General features: G+C 53.6%; 2 protein-coding genes across 9 annotated transcripts in view; one reads left to right on the forward strand and one right to left on the reverse strand.

Moving 5' to 3' along the window:
* Positions 1–27,393, reverse strand: part of RALGPS1 (Ral GEF with PH domain and SH3 binding motif 1) — a 289,045-nt gene that overhangs the window by 84,716 nt on the left and 176,936 nt on the right. The gene's annotated exons all lie outside the window — the stretch shown is intronic.
* ANGPTL2 (angiopoietin like 2) overlaps positions 11,266–27,393 on the forward strand; it is a 34,861-nt gene continuing 18,733 nt past the window's right edge. Inside the window, exons 1-2 of the mRNA XM_082617510.1 lie at positions 11,266–11,742; positions 24,914–25,779. Coding sequence (XP_082473636.1) covers positions 24,963–25,779 — 817 coding nt within the window. The 5' untranslated portion in view covers positions 11,266–11,742; positions 24,914–24,962. The remainder of the gene's footprint in view (positions 11,743–24,913; positions 25,780–27,393) is intronic.

Consider the following 27,393-nt stretch of genomic DNA (forward strand, 5'->3'; position numbering starts at 1 on the left):
TGAGCACTCACCTCAGGAGCTGCCTCAAGGATGAAAACAAACTAGTTCAAGGAGTGGGGTAGGTAAATGGACTTTTCCCGTCCACTCCAGCCTGAGGGGACACACAGGATCACGTTAACAGCAATTCAAAAATGTTGCATAGGTCCACCAGCATATCTGCAGCACCGCAAACTCATGCCCAGGTTTCCCCCCGTTATTTCTGGTCGTGTCTGGGGTGGGGTCTCCTCACTCCAGCTCCTTGCTGGCACCTGTTTCCCCACACTCCTACAGGATGGTGCCCAGCACTACCCAACTGTCAGTGCTGGCTGTGGTCAGGGCTGCCATGTACAGCTGCACAGGGTGTGTACTGCCCAACTGGACCGGGCAGTCCCGACTGTGGGTCACTACCTTGTTCCCAGAACTCTACTTCAAGGGCTCCCAAGTGGCAAACCTTCAAGGTGCTTATCAGTGCAGCACGATGCTCACCATATCAGAGTCGTGCTGGGTTTCTGTCTCCAAAACCTAGCCTGAGTCCAACCACTGGTCACTATCTCCTTGGCACTGCCCTGGTGCCAGTCCCCTGGCTTCTCACCTGGACAGTCCCTCAAGTCTCCTCACAGTGTTCTCAGCTCCATCCTTATTCCACCTGGACCACTCTCCACCCAGCACCAAGAGGGACAATGAGAAAACGCCAAGCAGCGCATATCATCTGCCTGCCTGCAACCCTCCAGGGGCCTCCACTGCACGCTGAATCCAACCCTAAGGCCTCACCTGGCCTACAGGACCTGCCCGGCATGCCTCTCTCGTTCCGCCTCCCTCCACTCTCCTGCTTGGCCCCTCTGCTGGGCCACACTGATCTTTCAGGGCCAAGCTCATTCCCACCCCATTGCTTTTGCACGTGCTGTTCCTTTGCATGGCTGCCTCCTTCCAGTCTTTGGGCCTTGGTTCACGTGACCCTCCCTCCGAGAAGCCTTCCCTGAGCACCCCGTTTAAAATAGCCTCCCTCCCACCCCCGCCCACCCCCATCTTTCCTATTCCATTAACTGGTTTCATCGGTCTGGAAATTATCTCATCTCTTCATTGTCTGCCTCCTTAAAAAGACATACACTCCAAAAGGCCAGGGGCTGTGTCTGTCTTGTTCACTGCTGGGTCCCCAGCTCCTGGCACTGTAAACATGTGTGAAATAACTGAGTGGATGTCTCCCACAGAAGAGGGGGCCTTTGCCCTGCTCCACAGCACTTGCTGAGACTTGTGGCCCCGAGCCTCATGGCTCAGCACTGCATGAGCCCTGGTCTCACCACAAGTGTAGTGAAATCAGCTCCTCAGGCCTCTGCTGAGAGCCCTCGCTGTCCAGAGCTCAAGCTCAAGCTGCTCTCTGGGAGCCAGGCCGGATTCAGGCTCTATCCTGGTGGCACCAGAGGTCCACGTGCCTGGATCTGCGTCTTTGCTCCATCGCTTCAGCTGTAGGCCCTTGGGCAAGCTACTTAATCACTCTAACCCTTATTTTCCTCAGCTCTAAAAGGAGGAAAGCAGTGCTTCTTACCACCTGGAGTTGTTGTGAATATAAAGAAGATAATTCACATGGACCTTTTGCACAGTGCCTGCACCCAGTAAACGCTCAACCAGTGTCATCGCCATTACTAGTTCCCATGAAGTTGTCTCCCACATGTTCTTCTGGGACCCGAGCGCAGCCATCCTCCCATATCTGCTCAAGCAAAGCAAATCCAGAGACCCGCCCCCCTCAGGTGCTGGCTCATCGCTTTGGATGCCAGCTATAGATAACTTGTGAATAGCAGCTCCCTATGGGTTCACTGAGAAAGATGAAATGAGGGATTTAAAGAGGAATGATTAATAGCTGTATCCACAGAGATGCACACAACATGGGCCTATCCTCAAGGAACTCACAGTGCAGGAGAGGAGAGCAGATCTGCAAGCGAACGCATCCACTGGGAGGGGGCGACGTCAGCACCGAGTGGTGGCCCCGTGGACTCAGGTGGCTGCCTGCAAACACGCAGCCTGAACGCTACGGAGAACCTCACGGCAAGTCAAGTCAGATTTTATCACCAAATGAACTTGTGCCAAACTTCTAAAAACAGGCTTGCTGGGGTGTTTTGTTTGTTTGTTTGTTTTTTACTTTTTCAGCAATTTGGGGTTCTGAATTCATGGAGATGGGAGTGTGCTCTCACAGTCAGGGCCGAGTCATCCATCAGGTGCAGCAGGCACGGGGCCGGGGGCTCACGATACTATCAGGGGCCCCCAAAATGTTCTAGCTTCTTTTAAAATGAGAGTAAAAAGTGAAATTTTAGGTCAGAAAATGCTTTAATATATAATGTTCGCATATTTGTCCTTACACCAATGCAGTCATGGAAGATGGTTTTTAATATTTTTAGTGGGGGAAGGAGCTCACCAAGTGCCCAGGGAGGGAGGGAGTCACGGGCCCTGCTTGCAGCGCCGCCCGCGCAGACCCCGGGAGGACTGGCTGAGATAAGGCTGGGGGACGGACAGGCACAATGCCCGACACGGAGTAAACAATAAACGATGACGACAGTGACGACCACGATATTTTCACATCTCTTTTTTCTCACCTGTGAAAAGGAGTAACTGCTGCCCTCCCCACCCGCAGGCCTGTCGTGAGACTCAAGGGAGACAACAAACGCCAAAGCACTTTGGGGCCCAGCCCCGCCTGCAGAGCAGAGGGGCTAAGACTGGGGACACGGACATCATCCACTTGGACCAGGAACATGAGCGGACATCCCTCTGCTGCCTCACCCACACCTGGCGGGACGGCCCCGAAAGGCCCAGCACAGGTACTGCCTTCCTTCCTGTACCTGCCTGGCAGATGGCGCAGTGGAGAAGAGGAGAGGGCAAGGCTGGGGCAGGGGCACCCAGGAGCCAGATCAGTGGAGGAGGGAGCCAGCTTGGGGCAGGCCTGGGGCAGCTCGCCAGGGGTTTAGACACAGCCTCACCATGTCAGGGCGGCTGTCTTTCTCTCCTTGGTCTCCTCCCCGCTCTCCTCCTGGGTAGACTCCCGAATGGTGCCCCTTGCTGCCCTCACCCCCGAGACCCTGAGTCAGAAACCCTGGATGAGCTTTCGAAGGCTAGTATTCCCCTGCAGTCATTCAACAGTCGTTCACTAGCGTGTGCTTCTATGCACTAGGCCTCAAGTGAGATGCTCAGGCCAGAGCCCAGAATGAGGCAGCCCCAGGCCCAGCCCTTGGACCTCTATGATGACACCAGCCCATCTCCCCACCAGCGCCAGCACCTCTGCTTCGTGATCCCGCCCTGGCCTCATGCCTGGGGAGCTCACTCCATCAGTCTCTTGTCAGAAGCCCTTATTTATCTGCTCAGCCGCCTCGCTGGGCCCCAGGACAGATAAGCAAGGTTGGCAACAGCTTGGCTACCCCTCGGGACGAGAATTTCAGCAGGTATCTATCTGTAAGCAAACTGGGGTCCTTTCCCACTGACCGTAAAACTGCCTCCAGTCCCTCATCTCCTGTTTAGGACAAAGGTCCTGTCTGATACAGACAACAGCGTTCCAGAAGCAACCGTTTTTAAAATTTTTATGCTGGATGGGGATGATTTTAAACAGCTTTGGAAATTTCCTGTGAAGTGTTTCTTACGAAACAAGAAGAAAACCAGGAAACGAAAATTAAATCTCTCCCGTCTCTGTTCTTCAGTCTCCCCTCTTGGGGACAAGCCCCCACGTGAGCTGCAGGGTGAGAGAGAGGCGACAAACCAAATGAACATTCCTTAAGATACTGTTACGAAGACAAAATGAAAACCAGTCAACTGAAGTCTCAGCAAATTGGCTTCGGGCAAATTGGCCTGGAGCCCATAGTTGGTGCTCAGATGGGGTTTAATAAGTATCTGTTGCCTGAGCTGCAGCGAATGTGTTTGTCAGGTGATGTCCAGGCTTGAGAAGAGGCACTGCCCTGACTCTGTCCCCTGGCAGGTGGGTTGGGAAGTCGGGAATGAGATGGACAAGCTGACAACAGCCTCTCCAAACTGCTTTGTAACTGAGCATGCACCCTGTGCTGACATTTGGATAGACTTGCCCGGCAAGCACTTAACAGACACAGTGTCCTCGTAGGGCTTTCCGTATACTGGGACATCCTCTGTGACACTGGGTAGTATGGGAGGACTATTAGCACTGCCTTAGATACTTCCCATAAAAGAAGTCTCCTAACTTCTCACCAGGAAACATGTGGCTCCCCTGCCAGACATGAGGCAGCAAGTCACAGGACCCGACCACAAGGCCTCCAGGAGAGGAGGGGACCAGCTGGCTCACTCTCAGCTCAGAGGCAGCTGCTTCATTAAATCTGGATGGATGGACGCTTCTGGCAGTTCCACAGCCTTCCTGATGCTCAGACACTCCCGCAGGCCTTTCCAAGACCAGCTGACCAGGAGAGGAGGGGCCTGGCCTTTTTGTCCCTCACCCATGGCTCAGCCTCACTGCAGCCTTGATCACTAAAAACTGCCACACTTCCTCGAATCTGAGAAGTCGTCAACCATTAAATGGGCCATGTTCTAGTAAAAGAGAAAAAGTACTGCCAATTAAACCCTGACATGCTACTAACTTTAAGATGCCTCTTGATTTCAGAGATCCTAAAACAAGAAAAAAGTGTTAAAAAGTTAGAATCGGGGCTTCCCTGGTGGCACAGTGGTTGAGTCCGCCTGCCAATGCAGGGGACACGGGTTCGTGCCCCGGTCCGGGAAGATCCCACATGACGCGGAGCGGCTGGGCCTGTGAGCCATGGCCGCTGAGCCTGCGCGTCTGGAGCCTGTGCTCCGCAACGGGAGAGGCCACAACACTGAGAGGCCCGCGTACCGGAAAAAAAAAAAAAAAAAAGTTAGAATTGAAGAAATGTAATTTGTTTTCAGGACAACACAACACAGTGTTTCTGCTATCTTTGATGTAAGTCTTCATCACAGTCCCATTACTGCCTAGCAGTGTGGCCTGATGCAAGGAAGCTCACTTTGCCAAGCCTCACTCTTCTTGTTAGTAGAACAAAATAGTAATACTTCCCTCATAGGGTTTTGGGAGGAGAAGAAAAAAAAGATACATATAAAATATTGAGCTTGACACCCAGCCCATCGCAGGTAGCTACATAAGGTGCTCTAACAAGGCTTGTGAGGCCACACATTTCTTTCATCTTCTAGTGCCCTGGTGGGTACACTGCGCTGAACCAAACTATGAATTATTGGGGCTGGTATTTCCCAACAGACTATGACCAAGAACAGGGAGGGCAGACAACTGAATTAAGGACCACCAACCAACTGGCTAGGTTTATGGTAGGGCATCAATAAAAAGCAGGAGGTTTGGGTGAGAAGGCGAATTCAGTTGGGATGTGCGGAGATCCAGTTCCTGAAAAGGAGGAGGAGGTTGTATTGAACTAACCCTCTGGTCAGTAACAATGATAAAAGCTGGACAATATACAAAAGACAACTGCTTGAAAGCACTTGAAAGCAATCCAAAGCAAAAGAAGCTGGAGGAGACATGGTCCTTGAAAGACAGGAAGCACACTAGGGTATTTCCCTACTCAAGGTGATACACAGAATGACAAAACAGAAGGCGGCAGCATTACTGGCTGGGAAGAGGAGAAAGAGATTGGACCTTGAGGATGGAAATTGCAGGGGAAAATGCTAGAAAGGAGAAAGCCACAGAATGAGGAGCTCCAAAACTACTACACAAATTCCCCTTGAATCCTTAGTTAACCCCTAAATTGTATACATGGAGAGAGAGAGAGAGAGAGAGAGAGAGAGAGAGAGTCAGTCCTGGGAGCCCAAAAGAAAGCAGCAGCTGAGAGGCAGAAAGTTCAGCAGCTGCCTGAAAGATGGAGTTTGGAGTTCAAGTCCTGCCAAGTTAATGGGGCTTAGCCAGCACTTAAGGCTCTCAATTTAACCCCAGAAAGGCCATGCCTTACAAGTGAACCCAGGATTAAGGGTTATACTCTAGGATTAAGGGCAAAACCAAAATAAACCTACCTGAACAAAACCTAAACACCAAGCCTCCACAAGATCAAGGGAATATGCCAGTAATTTAACTGCCTGCCAGAAGAAAACACAACATTCTTGAGAGGAAGACAATAAAATACTGAGTCTTTTCAACGTAGCATCCAAAATGTCCAGCATACAACTTAAAAATTACAGGCATGTGAAGAAGCAAGAAAATGTGACCCACGATCAAGAGAAATAATAAAATTAGACCCACCGACGACCCAGATGTTGGAATTAGTAAAGAAGGACTTGAAAACGTGTACATGTTATAAATATGTACAGGGTTTTCACGAAATGAAGTACAGAATGAACGCACGGATAGGGAATCTCAGAAGATAAATGGGACACATAAAAATAAACTAAGTGGCAATTCTAAAACCAAAAGGGTATAGCACCTGACATAAAACATAATTTGGATAAAATTAACAGCAGATTAAATACTACAGAATAAAGGATCAGCAAACTTGAAGCCAGGTAATAGAAACGATCCAAACAAGCACAGAGATTTTTTTTTTAAAGATAAAGATAAATAACTGGTGCTTCAGTGACCTATGGGACAACACCAACTGTGTAAGTGGAGTTCCAGAAGGGGAGGGGAGAGAGAATTGTGCAGAAGAAATATTTAAAGGAATAATGGCCCCCAACCTCCCCCACCAACACATTCCCAAATTTAGTGAAAAATATCAACCCACAGATCTAAGAAGCTCAGTGAATCCCATACAGAATAAATATGAAGAAAATCAAACCTAGTCACATCATCGTCAAATTACTGAAAATCAAAGATAGAGAGAAATCTTAAAAGAAGTCAGAGGGGAGCTTCCCTGGTGGCGCAGTGGTTGAGAGTCTCCCTGCCGATGCAGGGGACGTGGGTTTGTGCCCCGGTCTGGGAGGATCCCACATGCCGCGGAGTGGCTGGGCCCGTGAGCCATGGCCGCTGGGCCTGCGCGTCCGGAGCCTGTGCTCCGCAACGGGAGAGGCCGCAACAGTGAGAGGCCCGCGTACCGCAAAAAAAAAAAAAAAAAAAAAAGAAGTCAGAGGGGAAGAGACCCACCACGTACACAGGAACAACTATAAGGAAGAGAGCTGACTGCTCATTAGAAACAGTGAAAGCCAGGAGACGGTGGAAAGGCGTTTCAAAAGTGCCGAAAGGAAAAAATCAGCTTGGGAAATGGGAAGCCTGAAATGCTGGTAAGACTCCGAGGTTGTGAGACACAGCAAACATCCCCTCCCAAGCACCCCTGCCTACGTAACACACATTATTCGTGCACTTCCCCCCGCCTCAGCCCCCACCCCTCATACACAGTTATCTCAGTAGAACATCCCAACATTCCCAACAGGAAAAAAAAACAACCTGTAACTGTCAGGAAGGTGATAAATAGGAAAACACATGAAATTTACACAAACTGTGGGACATAATGAAGATTCTTTGTATTCTGCCACCATGTAAACATCACACATCTTTTTCATTCCGGTAAAAACTATAAAAAGAAAAAAAGATTCCCTTTTCCTCAAATGCTTTAGTCGCATGACACCAGTCCAACAGGCAGGTGGAAACGCAGGGATGGTGCTCACTGAGGTCAGGAGGATTCCAAGATCTGGGAGCCATCAAGGCGGAGGCTTGATGAGGATGTTCTGGGTACGCATGGGGAGGGGCCTGGGGGCGGGAGAAGCAGCTGCAATTTCCTGAGCGATGCCGAGTGCCAGGCATTGTGCTAAGCGCGTTCGGTATGTTATCTTAATCCTCACAGTAACCCCTAGGAGTCAGTATTACCATTGCCTTTTTTTTTTTTCCCCCGCTGTACGCGGGCCTCTCACTGTTGTGGCCTCTCCCATTGCGGAGCACGGGCTCCGGATGCGCAGGCTCAGCGGCCATGGCTCACGGGCCCAGCCGCTCTGCGGCATGTGGGATCCTCCTGGGCCGGGGTACGAACCCGTGTCCCCTGCATCGGCAGGCGGACTCTCAACCACTGCGCCACCAGGGAAGCCCTATCATTGCGTTTTTTAACATGAGGAAACAAAGTTTGAGAGAGAATTGGAAAGTTGCCCAGGTTAGTGACAGAGCTGGGATTTGAGCACAGGTTCATCAGCCTCTGAGCCACAGCTCTTTACCCTCCCCCACCAGCCATCCTTTTATTCACTCTGCTGTGCTGGGCTGGACAAAAGGAGAGCTCCACGCGGCCCATGCCACACATGCCCCCGTGCTCAGGGGACTCCCGGGCAACTAAAACGACCAGAGCCAACATTACTGAGTGCTTACCATGTGTGTTACACTTAATGTGTCACATCTTATTTAATTTTCACAACAGCCCTGTGAGGTAAATCCTTACATCATCTTCATTTTCCACAGGAGGAAAGTGAGGCTCAGGGCTACTGGCGGTAGAACCAGAATTTGACTGCCCAGCTCAGGCTCCCCAGGGGTGTGCCCTGATTGCCCAAGGCCACTAACAGGGCAGTGGGTGAGGAAAGACGGCCATCCTGCTGCTCCTTTCCCACTTGGTGGGATCCCAGGAACTTGCAATTGTGAAAGCAAATCTGTTTAGTAACCAAGGGACTTGGGCTGCACCTATTCCCAGAGCAGGGGGGATGTCCTGGGAATGCTTCCTGCCCCAGGGGGTCCCATCGCTTCCATCACCTCTCTCACCAGGACAGCTGCAACCAACTCCCAGCAGCTCTGATGCCTCGGCCGCAGCACCTGTCAATCCAGTCAACACCAGCGTGGCCTTCTTGAAAACAAAGGCAAGCCGGAACCCTGTCCTGCTCAGAACCTTGCAGTGCTTCCTGGCTGCCCTTGGGATGAAGTCCCCCCTCTGACAAGGCCTCACCCTCTGCCACGCTCCCCTTGTCTCCTCCACACCGCAGTCCCCTCAGCTCCTGGAAGAACTCATGGTTGCCCTCGCCTCAGGGTCCGCTCCTGTTACTACTGCAGCGTAACAAATTACCACCAAAACTGTGCGGCCTAAAATAACCATTTCCTTATCCTCATGGGTTCTGTGGGTCAGGAATTCAGACACGGAACACTAGGATGGCTTATCTCTGCTGCCTGATGTCTGGGGCCTCAGCAGGAAGACGCTATAGCTGGGGATGACTCAATGGCGATGGGCCTCTTTCCTCCCATGTCTGGGGGTTGATGCCAGCTGCCAGCTGGGACCCATGGTACATGCAGTCTTCACACGGCAGCTTCCGGGTAGCTGGACTTCTTGGGGTCCAGCTTGGTTCATGGCGCCAACACAGGGTGTGCCAGTAAACAAGGCAGAAGCTGCACTGCCTTCTTTCACCACCCAGTCTTGGCAGTCAGGTAGTGTCACTCCCATGGCATTCTACTTCTACAAGCAAGTCAGAAACCACCCAGATTCAAGGGGAGGGGGCAGAGATCCTACCTCTCATTGGGAAGAGTGTCAAGGTCTCACTGAGGCGGGGAGCTATTGTTGGGGCCGCTTCATGCGCTGTTCTCTCCGCCCAGGCCATCCTCCCTCCAACCTCACCACCTGCTAACTCTGACCCATCCTCCAGTTTTCAGCTGAAGCACCACTTGTCAGAGACCTGCCCTGACTGCTTAATCAGACATCCTGCTTAGATACTCCCTGTGCCCGGCACTTCTCAGGTGCCCGAGTCTGTCTGTCTGTCTCCCTTCCGGCCTGCGAGCTCTGTGAGGACAGGGACTTTGCCTTCCTAGTGCTGGCTCAGAGCAGGTTCCCAAAAAACACATCCTGGAAAAGAGAGTCAGAGAGAGAGAGAGAGGAGGAGGAGGGAGGGAAAGAAAGGAATATGCCTGCATCCGGGCTGTCTAGGGTACAGCTCGGAAGAAGTTAGGCCCCTCTCATATGCTCCAGCTGATCTTGAGCCCCCAGCCTGCCATGGCCCCACCAGGACCCTCCAGGCCCTCTGGAAAATCCACAGGACGGGCAACACCTTCACCCACGGAGTCGATGTGGGGAAGGTTTCTGTGCCATCCTGCTGTCTGGCTAATGTGGTGGTCTGTAAGATGCTGGGGTCTTCTGGCAAAGAAAACCTTTGCCAGAGGACAAGGTCTGAGCAGGATGGGAGAAACTGAGGCAAAGAGAAAAGGTGCTCTCCTTCTGCAAAGACAGGAGTGGCTATCCTGGGGAGGGGAGGAGTGCGGTGGACCCGGGAACACGATATGCTGTGCCCAGCGGTGTGGAAAACCCCACTAAAGTTTCTCTCCCAGTTTGTACCCAAACATCATCATCACCACCACCATCATCACTAAAAATGTTTTAAAAGGGAAAGGAGAGTTACCACCAACACTGCACAAGGCTGTTGTCCAGGCAGAGGACAAACCTGCCCTGGCTGCTCCTTCCCAGGACTCGCCTCCGCCCACTCAGCAGGCCAGCGCCCCCGGCCTGTGCCGATGAGCCTCTAGGCCGCTCTCTTGCTCTGACTCCACAAACATTCATGAGCTCCGTCTCGGGGGCAGGCTCTGTGCTGAGGGTGCCGATGGACTCCCATCGTGCGTTCCTCGAAGAGGCAGACGGGAGGTCCCAGCGGAAGTTCTGGGAGCGCGAGCCCTGGCCTGCTGGACGCCAGAGTCCTGAGTTCAGTCCACTAAGGCCTCCTCGCCCTACGCCAAGGCCTTTCCTGCATGACCTCATAGAATCCTCGCCGCAGCCCTTGGAGGTAGATTACTTGTTTTAGCTCATTTACTGATGCATGAGAGGGATGCCCGGAGAGATGCAGTGACTCAATCAAGGCCCCTCAGGCGGGAAGTGATGGAGCATTTCCCCAGCGCTGCCCCCACCCCAGCCAGTGGTACTTCCACTGTCCCAAGCCACTGCTTCTCCCTAACTTCACAGCCCAGATCCTGCTGGCTGCTGTGCAGACAGCCTGGGGCTCCCTTCCCCAGGGTTTAGAGGTGAGAGTGAAGCCTCCAAGAAGGGCGGCTGATGGGGAGAGGCTGTCTGTGCGGGGCTGCCCTGCCTGCCCACCTGGGGCTCTGCGGGGCAGGCCTGGAAGAGGCAGCGATCCAGGGGAGGACCCGGCTCCCTGCAGCCCACACGCCATCCCGCTGCCTGCACGGCTGGGGCGGATCTAAACCTATTACCTGAGTCGGAGGGGAAGCTCTCTGCCTCGGCAGAGCGCACCCGGGGCTGCCCGGGCTTTTGGGAGCTGTTGGGCCAGGGAGCAGAGCTGGCCCGGCTGCTGCTCGTGCCAAGGAAGGAGGGGGCCCGCCGAGGCCGCCAAAGCAGGCTGGGGCGGGAGGGGCCCGGCCAGCTGGGGCCGGAGCTAGTGTGACATCACCGGGCGGCCCGCCTCTGTCTGGGGCTGAGGGGAGGCCCTGAGCCTTTCTGGGGCCTGGGGGATCCTCTTGCACTGGTGGGTGGAGAGAAGTGCCTGCAGCCAACCAGGGTCAGGCTGTGCTCACAGTTTCCTCCGGCAGCATGTAAAGGCTCCACAAAGGAGTTGGGAGTTCAAATGAGGCTGCCGCAGACGGCCTGAGGATGGACCCCGCGCCCTGAGCAGTGCCGCCTGAGCTCCGGACCTGCAGAGCATGGCACTGGGGCAGCTGCCGGCCCCCGCGAGAGAAGGCAGGTTGTGAGCCGCCCGGCGGGACCCCGGGCCAGCCCCCGCCCCATCCCCGGCCGGAGCCCTGCTGCGGAGGCAGAGCGGAGCAAGCAGAGGCCAGGGAGGCAGGGCTGCTCTGCGGCCGGTCCAGCCTGCGACTCAGGGAGGCCATGGCCGGGCTTCCCCGCTGACGGCCGAGGTGAAGCATGTGAGGAGCTGCCCCGGGAGCCAGGCAGGAGGGAAGAGGTAAGAGCCCACTCTGTGGCACCGAGGGACGGGGGCGAGAGGCAGCAGCTGGCTCCGGGTCTCTGGGTCCAAGAACCCTGACCCCTCCAGCCAGGGAAGGGGATGCTCGCAGCTGGGCCCTCCTGCTTTCGCTTGGAGCCAAACAAGGCATCTGCTGGGACAGGACCTGTGGACACCTGGGCAGAGGGTGGCATTCTGGGGGCGTGAGGTCATGGCTGGGGTTTCGAGGGCTCCATCAGTAAGCCCCACTCTCCTTCAGACAAAGAGCCTTTGGGGTGAAGGCAGGCGGCTCCTGGGCAGGGCTCCGCAGCCGGGGTGTGTGCGCGAGCGTGAGCTTGTGTGGATGGGTACCCTTGAGGGGCCAGCGGGCCGATGGAGTCACGGACGCAGGGCTAGCCCGAGGACTCCGGAAGTTGTCTTTCAGTTTTGGGTTCCTATGCACCCTGGCTGGAGACTCTGCTGAGGCAAAAGCAAAAGCAAACGCTGTCCTGCGAGAGCCGGGAGCCCTCGTTCAGAAAGTTCCCTGGTGCTGAGCAGCCTCTGCTCATGCCCTCAGCCGGGGAGGAGCGGAGGGGTCCAGAGCCGGGAGGGACACATCAGCCAGAGGTTCCTGCCGCTGTGACTCGGGGCACAGCGCTGCCCTGGTTTCCCGGCGGGTCCAAGGACGTTTGGTCCCTCCTCGCACAGGATGGGACGGGATGGGACGGGACGGAGCCCCAGGTCTCCAGCAGGCTGTACATGGCCTGGCCAGGACACAGGGGAGGATGAGGCTTCCCCGGCACCCGGCTGGGGGACGGTGCAGGCTTTGCATTCTGAGTCCCTTGAAAGTACTCGTTAGATAACATTTCCAAACAGAAATTCTTCACTGATCCCTCCCTTCTCCTCCTGTGATATGTGTGTCATGGGTCAGCTATTGCCTCTGCTGTGGGATTATGAGAGCTCCCAGAGGGCAGTTCGGTTACTTAGAAAAGGATCCCCTTTCACCGGGGCTCTGAGGAAAGTTGAGAATGCCACTTCCGAAGCTGGCCAAATGCTCCCCACATGTAGTTTTCCAAATTGAGACAAAGTGAGGTAGTGCTCACAAGCTAGGCTCAAATCCTAGCTCTTCTACTTATGAGCTAAGTGGCCCTTGCAGATCATTTAGCCTCTCTAAGCCTCAGTTTCCTTATCTGTAAAATGGGATAACAGTAACGCCCATCTCTTGGTAAAAACTAACACACACATTGCACTCAAGAGGTAGAGTCCTCACAACCACCCTATAACACGGGTACTGTTAGTCATCACCATTTCACAGGTGAGGAAACTGAGGCACAGAGGTTAAGTGTTGTGCCCAAGGCCACATGGTTAGTAAATGTCGGCACCAGCACTTGAACCCAGCACTCTGAAACACGCTCCATTGCATTCTAGGAGGAGCGCATGGGATCATGACCGGGAAGGCCTTAGCACGGTACCTGGTATGTGGCAAAGCCTCAGAAAACATTAGTCACTGAGTATTATGAGCCATAACAATCAGAATTGCAGACAGAGAAGAGCAGAGACCCAGATTCTCTATCCTGGATACATTCTGCTGGGGTTGTCAGGAAATCCCACCAGGCTGAGCCAGTGCTATGACCACTACTGCCACCCATGCTGGGGATCCTCCCAGGAGCCCGAGGAGGGGGGGCTTTATGTCTGGGGCAACTTCAGCACATCCAGATCCTAGAAGTCCACACGAAGGAGGAGTGCAGATGCACCGACAAAAGGACCTCGGGTGCGTCTGATACCAGCCTTACAGTAAGAACATCCTACCCCTCACACAGCAGTACTCCCCTGCCTGCTGGTCCGCTCACCAGAACCAGCAGGGAGGAAAGCGAGCTACCACCGTGCTGCAGGAGGTCCACAAAGCAGGAGGACCAATGCCAGGCCTGTCCTGGGGTTGCAGAGGGTGAGGCAGGGACCCCCTCCCCCAAACTCCACCCCCATCACCCAAGTCTGGCCACAAGATAGATGGCCAAGTCTGGTGGATTTCACACCAGCCAACACTGATGCATCTTAGCCCCGGACAGTAGCTTCTCTCCTGTGGCTCCAGAGGTCCCTGAACTCTTGGAAGCATTTGGAAAGGCTGACATTAAATATATGCTTCTCTAGCACAGGGCTTCTGGGGCTGCGGAAGCTGCAGTTTCCCTGGCTCCACCCGGGAACCACGGTGGCTCACTATGCTCTCTGGGCAGCCCGGGCCAAGTAGAGACTCTGACTGACCTCACAGGCCTGCCTGACACAAATTAGCTTAATTATTACTCAGTAAAGGCAGACAAAAATGTGTGAAGCACATGGCCCAGGAGGAGACTGCACGGTATTCCCGCACTTTCATGGGCAGAGCAGCTAAGCCATTTCTCCATCCATTCCTCCATCACACAGTGATTTATTAAGTACCACTGGGCTAAGTTAAGGCACATGCAGTATCTCATTTCATCCTCGCTACAAACTTAGGAGGCAGGTTCCAATTTTAGCATCACATTGTACAGATGAGACAACAAAGGCTCAGAGAAGTTAAGCAACCTGCCCAAGGTCACACCGTTGGTGATTCTGTGGGATGTGAACCCTGGTCAGTATGGCTCCAAAGTCCACACCTTTCCCTGCCTCACTCCAATGCCCTGTTCAAGGTGTCTCGCAGTCAAGTCTGTTTCGGTTGGTGTCCTAGAGACGCTGCACCATCCCATCTGAAAGCCACGTGCTTACCTGCTTATGTCATAGAAGCCTACCTCTGAGACAGTACAGGCCTCATCGCCACCCCTCTTACAACCAAGCCTCAGCACAGCTACACAGCACGCCTGCGGTAGCACGGTCAATGAGAGGTGGAACTGGATTCCAAGCCAGGCTGTCTTAGCTCAGAACCCTGCGCAGCTGGTGCTCTGTATGGCTGCCGCCCCCGGCAGCTCCATGGAACTCTGCACCAGCTCAGTGGGGCAGAGCCTCGGGCCAGCAGTCATCTATGTGCCTGAGGTACCACTGGTGTGTTTCCCACATTCCTAACTTGGCGACTCCAAGGGCTGCAGAACCTGAGCTCAGGTCTTCAAGGCCTACACCGGCCACACTTGAGCAATCCCGGAGAAGAGATCCGGGAGCCGCAACTGGCAGCTACAGCAGAACAAACAGAACAGGCAGCAGCCCCGCCCAAGGCAAGTACATTCAGCTTCTGGCCTCTCTCTGAGTCACAGCCCACTTTGTCCAAACTGGTCTCAATTGACAGCAGTCAGATGGGGGAGGCGTTCTGCTTCACGACACCCACAGCCCAGTGGGAAGAGGGAGAAGGTGAATCTAATAATCACACAAACGCACAACAGTGGGAGAGCTGTAAGGAGGAGGCGTGTGGCGCTAAGACGGAACTGTGAGATGCATGGCGCTATCCCCATTTTACAGAAGAGGAAACTGAGGGTCAGCGGGTGCAGCACCTCTGCCAAGGTCTCTCCACTAGCGGGTCAAAAAGCAAGGATCCAAGCCCAGATCTGGGCCCATTCCACCCCAGCCCACTGCCATCCTGGACAAACACACTGCGGGAATCTCAAGAATGAATCAATCCATTGAATAGCATTTCTTTTCTGCGAATTTATATGAAACGCCCCAAATAGAAGGGTTATTCAGCCACTGGCAGCTAGGAGTTTGTGGTGATAGATGGGTCGCATCAGAACCTCATTCTGAGGGTAGTTTCTATGACAAAACCACATTCCCACACAACGACCATTAGCCGTATGACTGACTTAATAACAGCCTTGGGAGGGGAGTTAAAATGTTACAATGTCCCGTTCCACGTACACAGCAGTTTTAAGACACATTCTGATCACAGACATGTTAACGTGCTGGGTGTGGGGAGCCAGGCCTCTCACAATCAAGCTATTGTGTTAGGTCGATTCTCTGGTGAAACCAGCCTGTCTTGGGGCCTGCAGCCCTAGAGCCTCAGCCTCCCGCTGCTGCCTAGTCCTCCAGAAAGGCATGCCCAAGACCACCTCAGAAAAGCCCAGAATGAACTCTGTTCTTATCTCTGAGAGCTGCCTGAGGACCCGCCCAGCTCCGGGAATGACCAAAGTCCTGCCCAAGATGGACCCACCCCAGCCCCCACGAGGGAAAGGTGGGATCTCTCAGTCACTGCTGGACCTCCAATACCCACTAGGGACAGGGAGAGAAGGGATCTGAATGAATGAACGAAGCAGGGAAGGAAGGAGGGAGGGAGGGAGGGAGCCTCAGACCCAGACACTGTGGCCCCCGGAGGGCAGGCACCTACCTTGCTCCTGCTCTATCTCCAGCCCCCAGCACAGTGGCTGGCACAGAGGAAATGCTCAGGAAATATGTTCAATGAATGAAGTCCTTGAATTCCTATTTAGTCACCCAGGTGCCATCCTGGTTATTGGGTATTCAGAGGGGAAACCACCCTGACCCCGCTTTTAAGAAGCTTGCAGTCTGGGGTAGAGAACCAGACATGCTGTATCTTGGGGGCTGTGATGGAAGCAGCCCCAGCTGCTTCTAGGAGCTGGAGGAGGGAGGGGGCCCTCCCTGTGAACGGCCAGCTTCACTGAGAAGGTCAACTTAGCAAGGAAGGTAGGCATGCATCAGGCAGGACACAGGGAAGGTGCCGAGGCAAAAAGAACAGCACGTGCAGGGGCTTCCCTGGTGGCGCAGTGGTTGAGAGTCCGCCTGCCGATGCAGGGGACGTGGGTTCGGGCCCTGGCCCAGGAGGATCCCACATGCTGCGGAGTGGCTGGGCCCGTGAGCCATGGCCACTGAGCCTGCGCGTCCGGAGCCTGTGCCCCGCAACGGGAGAGGCCACAACAGTGAGAGGCCTGCGTACCACAAAAAAAAAAAAAAAAAAAAAAAAAAAAAAGACTCTTAAGAAAAAAAGAACAGCACGTGCAGACGCAGGGAGGCATGACAACACAGGCTCTGTCTTTCAGCAGGACACTGACAAGACCAGATGTGTGTTTTAGAGAGATAGGCCTGGAGCCGCAAGCAGTGCAGAGTGCAGGGGAGAGAGCGGCTGAGGGCAGGAAGGCCAGGAAGGACTGTGTGGGTAAGAAAGCTGGCTATGGAGTCCACAAACCTGGTTCCAAGCCCAGCTCCACCACTTGGTAGCTCTGAGGCCTGGGCAAGACTTCATCCTTACCTCTGTTTCTTCATCTGTGAAATGGGGATAATCATAGCCCCTGCCTTACAGAATTGCTGGGATCAGTAAGGTAGGCACAAAGTGGTTGTCCCAGTGCTCAGGGGATAGGCCCTGCCAACAGGCCGAGGTGGCCATGGTGCCAACCACTCAGCCTGGCTCAGAAGAGCAGCTCCAGGCAAGGTCCGGATTTCCCAGGAAGCTGCCCTGGGACAGTGCTGTCCACCCAGTCCCTAGCTGTTCTCTCCCGTCTGAGGCTCCCCCAGTTCCAGGGCTCCAGAGCACACAAGGCACTGCCGGAAATGCAGCAGCCAACGCAGGAGCCGGGCTCTGAAATGGCTTCTGCAGACTCTCCTGCCTCTGCTCTGTTGGCTGAGGCTCCTGGCACAGAGGGCTCAGTGCGCAGGCTTTGGGACCACCTCAAAATGGTTCCCAGATAATGTACCGTGGAAAAGGAACAGCAGCATCCTTGTCCCCCTGGCAAAGGCAACCAGCTCCCGCAGCCTAACCACATCCCCTCTTGCCCCATGAGCTCACAGTATGACCACAACCCGCCTCCTCCATGAACTCAGCCCTGCCCTGGAGCCAGCAACACACCAGTGGCAGGAGCATCAGGCAGATTCGACCCTCCACTGCCACTCTTCCAGGCAAATCCATCTGATCCTACCTGCCTGCTTCTCTGGCTCACACCTGTGTTCCCAGAACCCACGACAGGGCTGGACCCAGGACGCAGCGATACACAATGGCGGGCTGGCTGGGAAGGCTAAGTGGATGGAAGGCTGGCTGGTTGGACAAACGGCTCATTCGGTGGTCTTATTAGAGTTGAACTGGCAGGGTCTGGGAATCAGCTCCAGACTCTCTGGGTACCCACACTGACTTCTGGTGGGGATGATTCACAGAATCCTAGGCTGGGAAGGGATGGCAGTTGGAGATGTGGCTATTCCCTCCCTGGCCTCCAGGCTGGCGGTGAATCACCAGGACAAGTGATGCACAGTTCCTTCTCCAGGGTTTCTAAGGTGAGGACACCACTGCTCATCCTAGATGCCCATTTTGGGGTCTCACCACTTGGATAATCAAGAACTGTTTCTAACATCCAACAAGACTCACCCTTGTGCTGACCTCAAAGCTATTTCTACTTTGTCAGTCAAGAGTGACTAAGAAGTAATCTGCATTTTGGCCATTAAGCAAACAGACAGGCGCACCTTTTACTCATACTGCTTGGAGAGACACTCTTGATGGAGGTGAGGACATGGACCTTGCAGTCAACAGCTGAATCCCAGTCCCGATATTTACTCCAAGGGACCTTAGGCAAGTGACCTAACCTTTCTGGACCTGGGTTTCCTCTACTGCAAATACAGATAATAATACCTTTCTCCTAGGTAAGGAGACCAAATAGTTTGTTACCTAATCGGGACACTTTTGAGAATAAAACAGGGTGCTGTCAATAATTAATACGATAACTGGTCTTAACTGGGGCCAACCAGCGTGCATGGTCCCCTATGCATAGGGTTGTAAGCGCCAATGAGATAGAGCATGGCTGAGAACACAGTAAGTTCACAACAAACAAATGATAGCTGTTATTATCTATTCTACTGGTCATGTGGTCAGCTGGGCCCTCTAGGGCCATTTCTTCTGGAATTTTCCTTTATCTGGATCCCTCCCTCATCCTGGATTACCAGTTGGTTTGGTACTACCTAACTGCACATCATACATCTCAACCAGCTTTGGCAGGAAAAACTGTTTGTGAACTTCAAAGTTTTGATTTTTTCTTTCTGTCCTGATGTTGGTTTAACATCACGATTCATGCTCGGTTCCATCAAACTCACTCAAGTGCAGCTCAAGTTCCTAGCTTCCTGTCAGGGGCCCGCCGGGCACACTGGGGCCAGGTGGCAGTTCCAGATTCCCCTGCTGCCTTGAAAGGGGCCCACTCCTCAGGCCTCCTGCAGTGCCTCTGACCTGGACTCATACCTGGCTTTCATCTGTGATCACAGAATGATGGGGCAGGGCTGGCTGGGGAGGGAGGGATGGGTTCTGTGAGCCCCCAGACAGGACTACAACGTGGACTAGTGATGAAACATCATCCTGGGAGCTGGATTTAATTCAGGGCCAGCAGTCCCGGGGGTCACAAGAGCTCTCCTGTTCTCCCTCTGCTTTGGAGTGGGGGCAGTTGTCAGAGAAAAATCTCCTTTGAGTTTTCCTGTCACTTCCATACATGCAGCATGGTATATATCTTGGGGTTCTGTTACCAACTGCTACTTAGTTAAGCTGGTAACTTTGGGCAAAATGACTCATGGACTTTGAATCTCAATAGTTTGTTCACCTGCAATGGGGACAACTGTCAGCTCTGCCGTTAGCCTTAAAAGCGTCTTTGTGAGAATTAGAATATTGCTGTGATTTAAATATACAAAACTACAAAGACTATGAATGTGACTTGTGCTCCCTAGGGTTGCACAGTGCACAACCTGGGCCACCATGCACGGCAACCCTGAAATAATGGCTTCCCTCCCAGGGCTGTTGGGAGGATGAAGTGAGATAATGTTTATAAGGTGCTTGGATCATGGTGATAATTGGTTGTAGTTACTATTTTTTTCAGTATTTGAAATTTCCTTATTCCTACCCTTTGGGGTGAGAACTCACAAGATGACCCCAGGAAAGCAGCTTCTGCTACAGGGCAGGACACACAGCTCTGTCTTATGAAAATGATTCTTCCCACAAAGTGGCCCCTCACCTGGGCTGCGGGGCTGCAGTGCTGAGAGGGACATGGACACGCGGTGTGGGGTCCCACCACAGCAGGCCAAACAGGGACACCTAAAGCTGCCCACCGGAGGCTGGGTGGGACCCAGACCCTGGGGAGGTAGCCTCCCAGTGTGCAGAGCCCGTCATGTGGCTCAGTCGCACCAGCCCCAGTTGTGGGGAGGGAAACACGTGCATAATGGAAACTCCTCACAATACAATGTGGAAAAGCAATTTCAAGAATCATTTTTATTTTCACTTTGAAGCCAAGGAAAACAGTTGGATTTGCTTTTCTTTGTTGGTCATAGGAAGAAACTGAGGAGCATCTCTTTGATTGGAGTTGAGTTCTTCCCCAGGCCTAAGATGGCTGGAATGCTGGGGAGTTATTTCTCTTGGGATGCAATTAGTTGAATAAATATCAAGAGAGCAAAAGTAAACAAACTCATTACTGGCCATTAAGAACTGCCAAACTTGCAAAAAACTGAGGAGGGGGTTGGAAGCTTTAAGGAAAATAAATCACTCCAAGGCCAAGGGCAGCATAAACAGCACAGCCCTTGGTGTCAGGCTGACCCCAGCTCTGGGCTGAGTCGGCTCTGGCTCTTGTCTGCCATGTGCTCCTGGGCAAGTCACTTAGCCTGTCTGGGTTTTGGTGCCCCCACTTATAAACTGGGGGGAATACCAACCTTGCTGGACTCCCTGGGACAGTGTATGTCAGGCACCTAGCACAGTGCACTGTTCCTTCCCTTCCTTCTCGTAACCTGAATGGCTCCAAGTCACTCCCACCAAGCCCAGACCCCGGAGAAATGTGACAGTAAGACCCAAAATCATGCGGCTTCATGACTGGTCCCACCAGCAGCAATGCAACCTTGAGCAAGTTACCTGACACCCTCTTGAGCTTCAGTTTCCTCACCCTCAAGATGGGCATAGTACTACTAACCGGCTCTGAAGGTCGTGGTGATTACATAGATAATGTGTATGTATAGGGCCTCGTGAACCTAAAAAGCTGTACGAGTGATAACCGTCAAGTTTCGTTCTCTTTTTAATTGAACAGCTACAAGAAATGCTCTTTAAAGACTGCACAGTTTCTGACTGCGTTTGCACGTCTGGTGCCTCCCCACTCTGTGCCCAGCGCTGTGTGAGATGCTAGGGACCCCATGACAGCCAGGACCAGTCCAACCAGCGGACTCCTTCAGGGTGGGAGGTGAGGCTAGACAGAACTCCTGGGCAGGCCTAGCTCTGTGACATGGAACAAGGTCCTCGGCTGTCAAATGGGACAGTTAGTCCTGGTATCTCCTCGGGGGGGATGGTAGGATCAAGGAGATGGTACACGTGCTGGACACACTGCCGGAGTGTGGTCAGCACTCCTCGCCGCCAGTCGGCTTTGCTGGCGCTCTCATGCTGCTATCATGCCATCCCCACCTCTGGTTTTGGAAGCACTTCCACAGTCCTTAGCTACTGTGCAAGGTGGGCTGGATCACCCCACTTCACAGAAGAGGCTCCACCTTCAGGATCTCAAGCCCAAGGGCACAGAACTTTGCCTGGGAAGCCGTGAGAGCCCACACTTGGAGGGGACAGAACTCAGTGGTAAACAGTGCCACCAGGCCAGGTCTCGAGGCCTGAAGCCAAGTTGCCTTCCTGGTCCTGGGGCAGTTACTTGGCCAAGGTGGAGCCCTCGCCGGCATCCACAATCAGCATCACAGCAGCATGGAGAGGCAGGTGAGCGGCCTGTGGGAAGGCAGCGACGGCAGGCCCGCCCAGGCCAGGAGGGCGGCTCCTTCCCATTGGTGTGGGTTGGGTGTGGCCGCCGGCACTGGAGCAGCTAAAAGTGCGCTGGAAACTAGGCAAACGCTCACAAACTCAGCGAGGTTTACACTAACGTCACTGCAGCCCTAACCTCATAGTCCAACCCACACCAGAGGCTCCAAACACCTTTCTCTGCCTGGCCTGAAAGGCCTGAGGCTCGCCTTCGGAACCAAGCTGGGGCTTCCTCATTCAAGTGGAAAGCAGCTCAGCGTGGCCCTGGAGAGCACCGGGTCTGTTTTGTAACTTCCTGCTGTCCAGGCTGCCCACCAGAGAAGCCCCCAGAGGGGTCTGGGGAAGACAAAACCTTCAGGTTCTGTGTCATGGTTGTTATTTTAGGGTAAATTAATGTGAAAACAGAAAGTCATGATGCTAGTACTTTATTACTAGAAACCAGATTAAGAACATTTCTGTGTAGTTATTAAGAGTTTGAAGGTTTGAGTACATCAGGCCAGGGCTGAGTCCTGGTTCTGCCACCTTCTAGCTGTGTGATTTTAGGCAAGTCACTTAGCCTCGCTGAGTCTCAGTTTCCTCATCTGCAAAATGGAGGGACCTCCCTGGCAGTCCAGTGGTTAAGACTCTGTGCTTCCACTGCAGGGGATGCGGGTTCGATCCCTGGTCGGGGAACTAACATCCCGCATGCTGCGCGTGGTGGCCAAACAAAGAAAAAACAAATAACAACAACAAAAAACTAAAACGGAAATAACAACAGTATCTACCAAGAAGCCACTGTGAGAATTCAATAAAGTAGAAAACCCTTGCAAAATGTTGAGTGCAGGGTCAGGTACACAGTGGGCACTCACTAAGTGGATGTTAGGGACGGTAGTAATAAATGTAATACACGCCCACGCCCTCAGGCAGTCACTTGCCGGGCCTCCCCGGCCCCACCTGCTACACCCCTTTTCCTAGCACCCCCCACTTCACGGCAACTGTTGGTGGCTGTGTCTTTTCATTCAGTCCACAAATATTCACTGAGCTCCTATGTAGTCCAGGCCCTGTGCTAGGCACCACAGGTGAGGAGTGACCAAAACAGACAAGCCCCCTGCCATCACGGAGCTTCCACTCTCGGGGGTTGGAAGGGAGACACTACATGCCTGATGGTGACAAGGACTCTGGAGGGGGAGGGTGGCGAGGTCACAATTTTAAGTAAGCAGGGAAGGCCTCACTGGGAAGGTGATATTTCAGCAAAGACCTGAAAGCGGCGGTGGGGGGGGGGTGCTGTGCAACGCGGAAGGGGCCGAGAGTGTTCTAGGCCAGGTCAAGTGCAAAGGCCCCACGCCATCGGTGCGCTTGAGGAACTCCCGGGAAGCCAGCATGGCTGGAGCAAGTGCGAGATGAGGTCAGGGAGGGAGTGGGGCCAGAGCGGGGGGCCTTAGAGACCCGTTAGCTTCTTCTCCAAGACGAGGAGCCACCAGAGGATTTTGAGTAGAAGAGTGACCTGATTTGACTTTTTTACCAGGTTCACTCTGGCTGCTGGGCTGAGGAGATGCTGTAATGGGTAAGCGCAGGAGCAGGGAGACCAGTCAGGTCCAGGCGAGAGGTGAAGGTGGGCTGTACCAGGGGAGGTGGGGAGAAGCAGTAGGATCCTGGGAACAGTCCCAGGATATTGCTATTATAATTTGGTGGTAAATTAGATGTGGGGTATGACAGGAAGAAAGGAGTCAAGGATGACTTCAAGTTTGTTGGCCTGAGCGATCAGAAGAACAGAGTTGCCATTTGCTAACGCAGGAAAAACTGGGATGAACAGGCTGGGGTGGAGACGTGGGGAAGCGCAGGAGTTCACTTCCGGATGCGTTACGGTTGAGATGTGCGGTAGCAGCAGCAGCAGTAGGTGAGCAGAAATGTCAAAGGGGCAGAGTTGGATATATGAGCCTGGACTCAGGGTGAGGCCCAGGCTAGACTGGGTGAGATCACCAAGGTACAGAAGAAGTCTGAGGACTGGGCTCCGCCCACCCCCTCCCCACCCAGGACAGGGCTGGGGATGAACCAGCAAAGGAGACTGAGGAGTAGCCAGTGAGACAGGAAGAGAGGGTGGTGTTTGGGGAAGGAAGTCCAAGGAGGGAGTGATCTGCCATGTCCCCCGGGTGCTGAGAGGCAAAGTATCAGGGAGGACCAGGAACTGGCCATTTGGTCTGGGAAGTGAGGCCCCTGGCGATCCTGTCTAGGACACTTGGGACAGAGGGGACGGGGCCAGGCCTGATGGGAACGGGCTCGAGAGAGAACAGGAGGAGAGGGACTTTCTGGAAACAGTGAGTGTGGGCAACTCTTCAGAGGGTTTTGCTAAAAAGGGGAGCACAGAAATGGAACAGTAGCTGCAGAAGGGATGTGAGGTCAAGAGAGGATTTTCTTTAAGTTGAAAGGAATAACAGCATGACTGTAGAAAAAATGTGATCATGCCGGAGAGCTGGGGGAGAGCTGCTGGAGCCATGTCCTTGAGTAGGCGAGAGGAGCGATCTATGCACGCCTGTCCCCTCCCTCTTGGCCTGGCTCACTCCTACTCAACACTCCAGGGTCAGCGTAAAGGTCACTTTCTCAGAGAAGCTTTCCTGACCCCTCTGGTTAGGTCAGTTCCCTGTTCTACCCTTCCACTGCATACACTACTTCTGCCTCACGGCACTTAGGGGCTGTGTAATGATGGGTAAGCCCCGTGAGGGCAGGGGCTGGCTCTGTCCTGTTTGCAGTGGCATCTCCAGCAGCCAGCACACCGTCTGGCATACCACAGATGTTCAATGGATATCTGGGGAAGGAACAAGTGGTCTAAGAATAGAACTGAAACAAATCTGGAGACACATGTCTGTTTTCTGCTCCCACCTGGCTTAATCGTGTGGCAGTGATGGGGACCGTGCAGTTACTGGCTGCTGGAAATATCTGGATTTAGAAGAGTTGTTTGCTCCTGTTTGGGCTCTGGAGCTTGGCTAACACAGACCAAAGCCACGTGACTAGACACATCCTTTCACTGACACTGTTCATTACAAACTGAACACATCCATACTATGTCTAGCAAATCATTCATTTAACAAACATTGCAGAAAGCTTGCTTAGTGCAGCATCCTGGAGATACAGGATGGAAACACAGCGCCAGGCTTTATGGAGCATAGATCCATGAAGAGATCACACAGAATTCAGATTCATCTCCACTGTGATGGGTGTTACAAAGGGCACGTCCAGGGGGAGGCTAAACGGTCTGAGGAGCGTGAGGCAGAGGAGGAGGGAGATGGGACAATCCTTCCTCTGCCTCCCCTCCCAGCTTCAAGCTGCCCTCGTGTGGTTCTCAGGCTCCAGGTGTGGCGGAGCCTTGGCCTGCTGCCTTCAGATGCTCGGTCCCCTCCTGTTTCCTTCCTGCCTCTGCCAGGCCCGCCTGTCTCTTTCTGTGGCTCCCGGAAGGGCTGCCTCCTGAAGCTGTGTTTTTGGAAACATCTGCCTGATAAGAAGGCTGAGCTCATTTATGGCACAGGCCGCTGGCAGTGACAGGACCCTCACTGAGTCTCCCCTTCTGTTTACTTCCAGGGTTTCATAGTCTCTGCTCTCAAAGAAGAACCCCCACTTTGCAAGGACCATGAGGCCGCTGTGCATGACGTGCTGGTGGCTGGGACTGCTGGCCGCCCTGGGAGCGGCTGTGGGCCAGAAGGAGGGCTTTGAGGGCACAGAGGAGGGCTCGCCCAGCGAGTTCATCTACCTGAACAGGTACAAGCGGGCCGGCGAGTCCTCGGACAAGTGCACCTACACCTTCATCGTTCCCCAGCAGCGGGTCACGGGCGCCATCTGCGTCAACTCCAAGGAGCCCGAGGTGCTCCTGGAGAACCGGGTGCACAAGCAGGAGCTGGAGCTGCTCAACAACGAGCTGCTCAAGCAGAAGCGGCAGATCGAGACGCTGCAGCAGCTGGTGGAGGTGGACGGCGGCATCGTGAGCGAGGTGAAGCTGCTGCGCAAGGAAAGCCGCAACATGAACTCGCGGGTCACGCAGCTCTACATGCAGCTCCTGCATGAGATCATCCGCAAGCGGGACAATGCGCTCGAGCTCTCCCAGCTGGAGAACAGGATCCTCAACCAGACGGCTGACATGCTGCAGCTGGCCAGCAAGTACAAGGACCTGGAGCACAAGTACCAGCACCTGGCCACGCTGGCCCACAACCAGTCAGAGATCATCGCGCAGCTGGAGGAGCACTGCCAGCGGGTGCCCGCCGCCCGGCCCGTGCCCCAGCCGCCCCCCGCCGCCCCGCCCCGCGTCTACCAGCCACCCCCCTACAACCGCATCATCAACCAGATCTCCACCAACGAGATCCAGAGCGACCAGAACCTGAAGGTGCTGCCACCCCCTCTGCCCACCATGCCCACCCTCACCAGCCTCCCATCCTCCACAGACAAGCCGTCGGGTAAGTCCTTCCGGGAACCTGCAACATCTGGGCCTCAGAGCCGGGCGCCAGGCTTCCCTTGGCTGTGACCACAAGTGGGGGAAGAGCCGCGGCAAGCTGAAGCCAGGCCAAAGGCTTGCGCCATCAATCCCCCAGCGGTCCCTTGGGCCAAGCCGCAAGAGCCGGTGGGGTGAGAGGGGGACCACATTCCTCAGATGGATGCTCCAAGGTAGAACCAGGAAACAGGGGGATCTCAGAAGACAACAAGTGTTTTCTGGCTTCTGATAGGAAAAAACCCAGGCCTGAGTCTTCTGGGCTCTGTGAGAGGTGCTCTGGGTAGGCAGGTAGGATGTCTCTCCTGCAAGCTCTCATACTGTGCCTGGCACAGAACTGGCATTTGGTAAATGCGCACGGAAGAAACAACAGACCAGAGGAAAAGCAAGTGTTATCACAGCAGAAGTATGATGAACACATTGTAGGGAGGGGCTGTGGGGGAGGAAGGAGTACTTTCTAAAGCCCACACATTTCCTAGCGTCTGCTGCATCTAGAATTTTCAGTGATGATTCCATACACTCTTAAATACATGTTTCATCTTAAATAAATATGGTAATTCTCAAAATATCATCATGGGGGAGGAATGGGGCTGCTGGTAGGTTTTGAAGCTTGACCCAGATACTGGCGCCGGGCGCTTTCATGTATATTATTACATCATTAGCCCCTGCAGCTCCTTACAGAAGGTTAACTGAGAGGATGAGGGACTTGCTCACAGGCTTAGGATCCTCAGGCTGGGTCTGAATTCAGGCCTTTTCACTTTAAAGCTGGGGCTGACTCCTCTGTGCTCGAGGACTCTGGGAATCCTCACTCCGGGGGGAGCACGAGCCCAGCCCCCTGAAGCTCAGTATCTCATTCATCCAGGACCTCATGTGCCTTACAAATGGGCTGTCATATGAGGGCTACGTTCGTCTTTGCAGAAAAGTAACCACGTATCTGCTTCAAGTCAGTGATATTTGTACCACTTCGTTATATAAACAGGGAGATATTTTTACTGAAACTATCCTGTTTTACATTTATTTCACACTTCTGAAAATAACCACCAGCACACTGGGAAGAGCAGTTTCTTGCTAACTCCAGAGAAGGCTGAACCTGAGTGCACGAGGGTGGCCCACGCAAAAGACAAGGGCAGCGCTGTGTGCAGGTCCGTGGGGGTAGCCAGGTGCAGGACAGAGCATCTTTCCTTGCAGCCAAGCCCTCTACTGGGTGTGCAGGTTGAGGACTTGTGCTCTGGAGCAGACTGACCTGGGTTCCAATTCCGATTCCCCCACTGATTAGCTAAGGGACATTAGGCAAGTCACTTTGCCCCTCAGAGCCTCAGTTTCCCCACGTATCAACAGAGGATGGATTAAAATAGTGTCTACCTAAGGATTAAATGAAATACTGCACAACATGTGGTTAGCACAGTTCTGGCCCATGGTAAGTTTCAATACATGGTAGCTATGAGTTTCCTTTGGTCTTGGTCTCTTCATCTTGAAACAGGAGATTGAAATTTAAAAAACAGACCATTTTTAGCTCTGGCATTCTACAGCTGATGACTTGTTCATCTGTACACGTGTCTATTTTAAACCGGGAGTTCCAAAA

The sequence above is a fragment of the Mesoplodon mirus genome (assembly GCF_964341445.2).
Source record: "Mesoplodon mirus genome assembly, chromosome: 1".
Lineage (NCBI taxonomy): Eukaryota > Metazoa > Chordata > Mammalia > Artiodactyla > Ziphiidae > Mesoplodon > Mesoplodon mirus.